This window comes from Eurypyga helias, unplaced genomic scaffold (genome assembly GCF_000690775.1).
Source record: "Eurypyga helias isolate BGI_N326 unplaced genomic scaffold, ASM69077v1 scaffold19596, whole genome shotgun sequence".
NCBI classification, from domain to species: domain Eukaryota; kingdom Metazoa; phylum Chordata; class Aves; order Eurypygiformes; family Eurypygidae; genus Eurypyga; species Eurypyga helias.
This window is the reverse complement of record NW_010258753.1, coordinates 1-720: the sequence shown is the minus strand read 5'-3', so window position 1 is coordinate 720 and position 720 is coordinate 1. Positions and strand designations below refer to the sequence as shown.

Here is a 720-nt window from a genome sequence, read left to right as displayed (position 1 = left end):
TCCAGCCCTGTCCCCAGCTCCGTTCCCTTCCCCGCACCCGCTCCAGCCCCTCCGTGTCTCTTGCAGCGAGAGGCCCAAACTGTCCTCAGGGCTCGTGGTGTGGCCAGTGCCCGGCACTGATTGACCACCCAGCCTGGGGCAGAAGCTGCTCGGATGTTTTTTGGGCCCGTGGCAGCAGGGCTCGTACCAGGGTGTTGACCAGGAGCGGGTCGTTGGCCTCCCGGTCCCTTCTCCGCGGTCTGGTGCGGCGGGAGGGAGGGGCTGTAGTGGGTTGATGGATTTGGTTGGCTTCCCAGGGGCAAAACCCTGCCTTGGCCGTGTGATGAAACCCCTCCCTGAGTTGCCACGCTTGGCTCCTCATCACCTGCGTCTCAGCCACCCGTCGCTCGTCCCCCCGCCCGGGTGTGGAGTCCCCTTGGCTTTGGCTCTGGGTCCCCGTCCCACCCCACCCTGCTGACGTCAAAACCCCTGTCACCTCCCTTGCAGGACGAGCGTTTGCCTGGGGCATGGGCACCAACTTCCAGCTGGGCACGGGGGAGGAGGAGGACGTTTGGAGCCCTGTGGAGATGACAGGAAAGCAGCTGGAAAACCGCACGGTCCTGGCCGTGTCCAGTGGCGGCCAACACACGGTGCTGCTGGTCCAGGACAGGGAGCAGAGTTGATGAAGCGATGCCTTACGGCCCAGCGGGATCGCGGCACCCGCGCGCGCCCCCTCGCCGG

The 720-nt window shown here is 66.4% G+C and overlaps 1 protein-coding gene across 1 annotated transcript in view; it reads left to right on the top strand.

The window, feature by feature from the left end:
* The window catches only part of RCC1 (regulator of chromosome condensation 1), a gene marked incomplete at its 5' end in the record, with an annotated part of 3,972 nt that extends 3,310 nt beyond the window's left edge, over nucleotides 1–662 (top strand). The window contains 1 exon segment of the mRNA XM_010154480.1: nucleotides 487–662. Coding sequence (XP_010152782.1) covers nucleotides 487–662 — 176 coding nt within the window.
* Nucleotides 663–720: the final 58 nt, after the last annotated feature.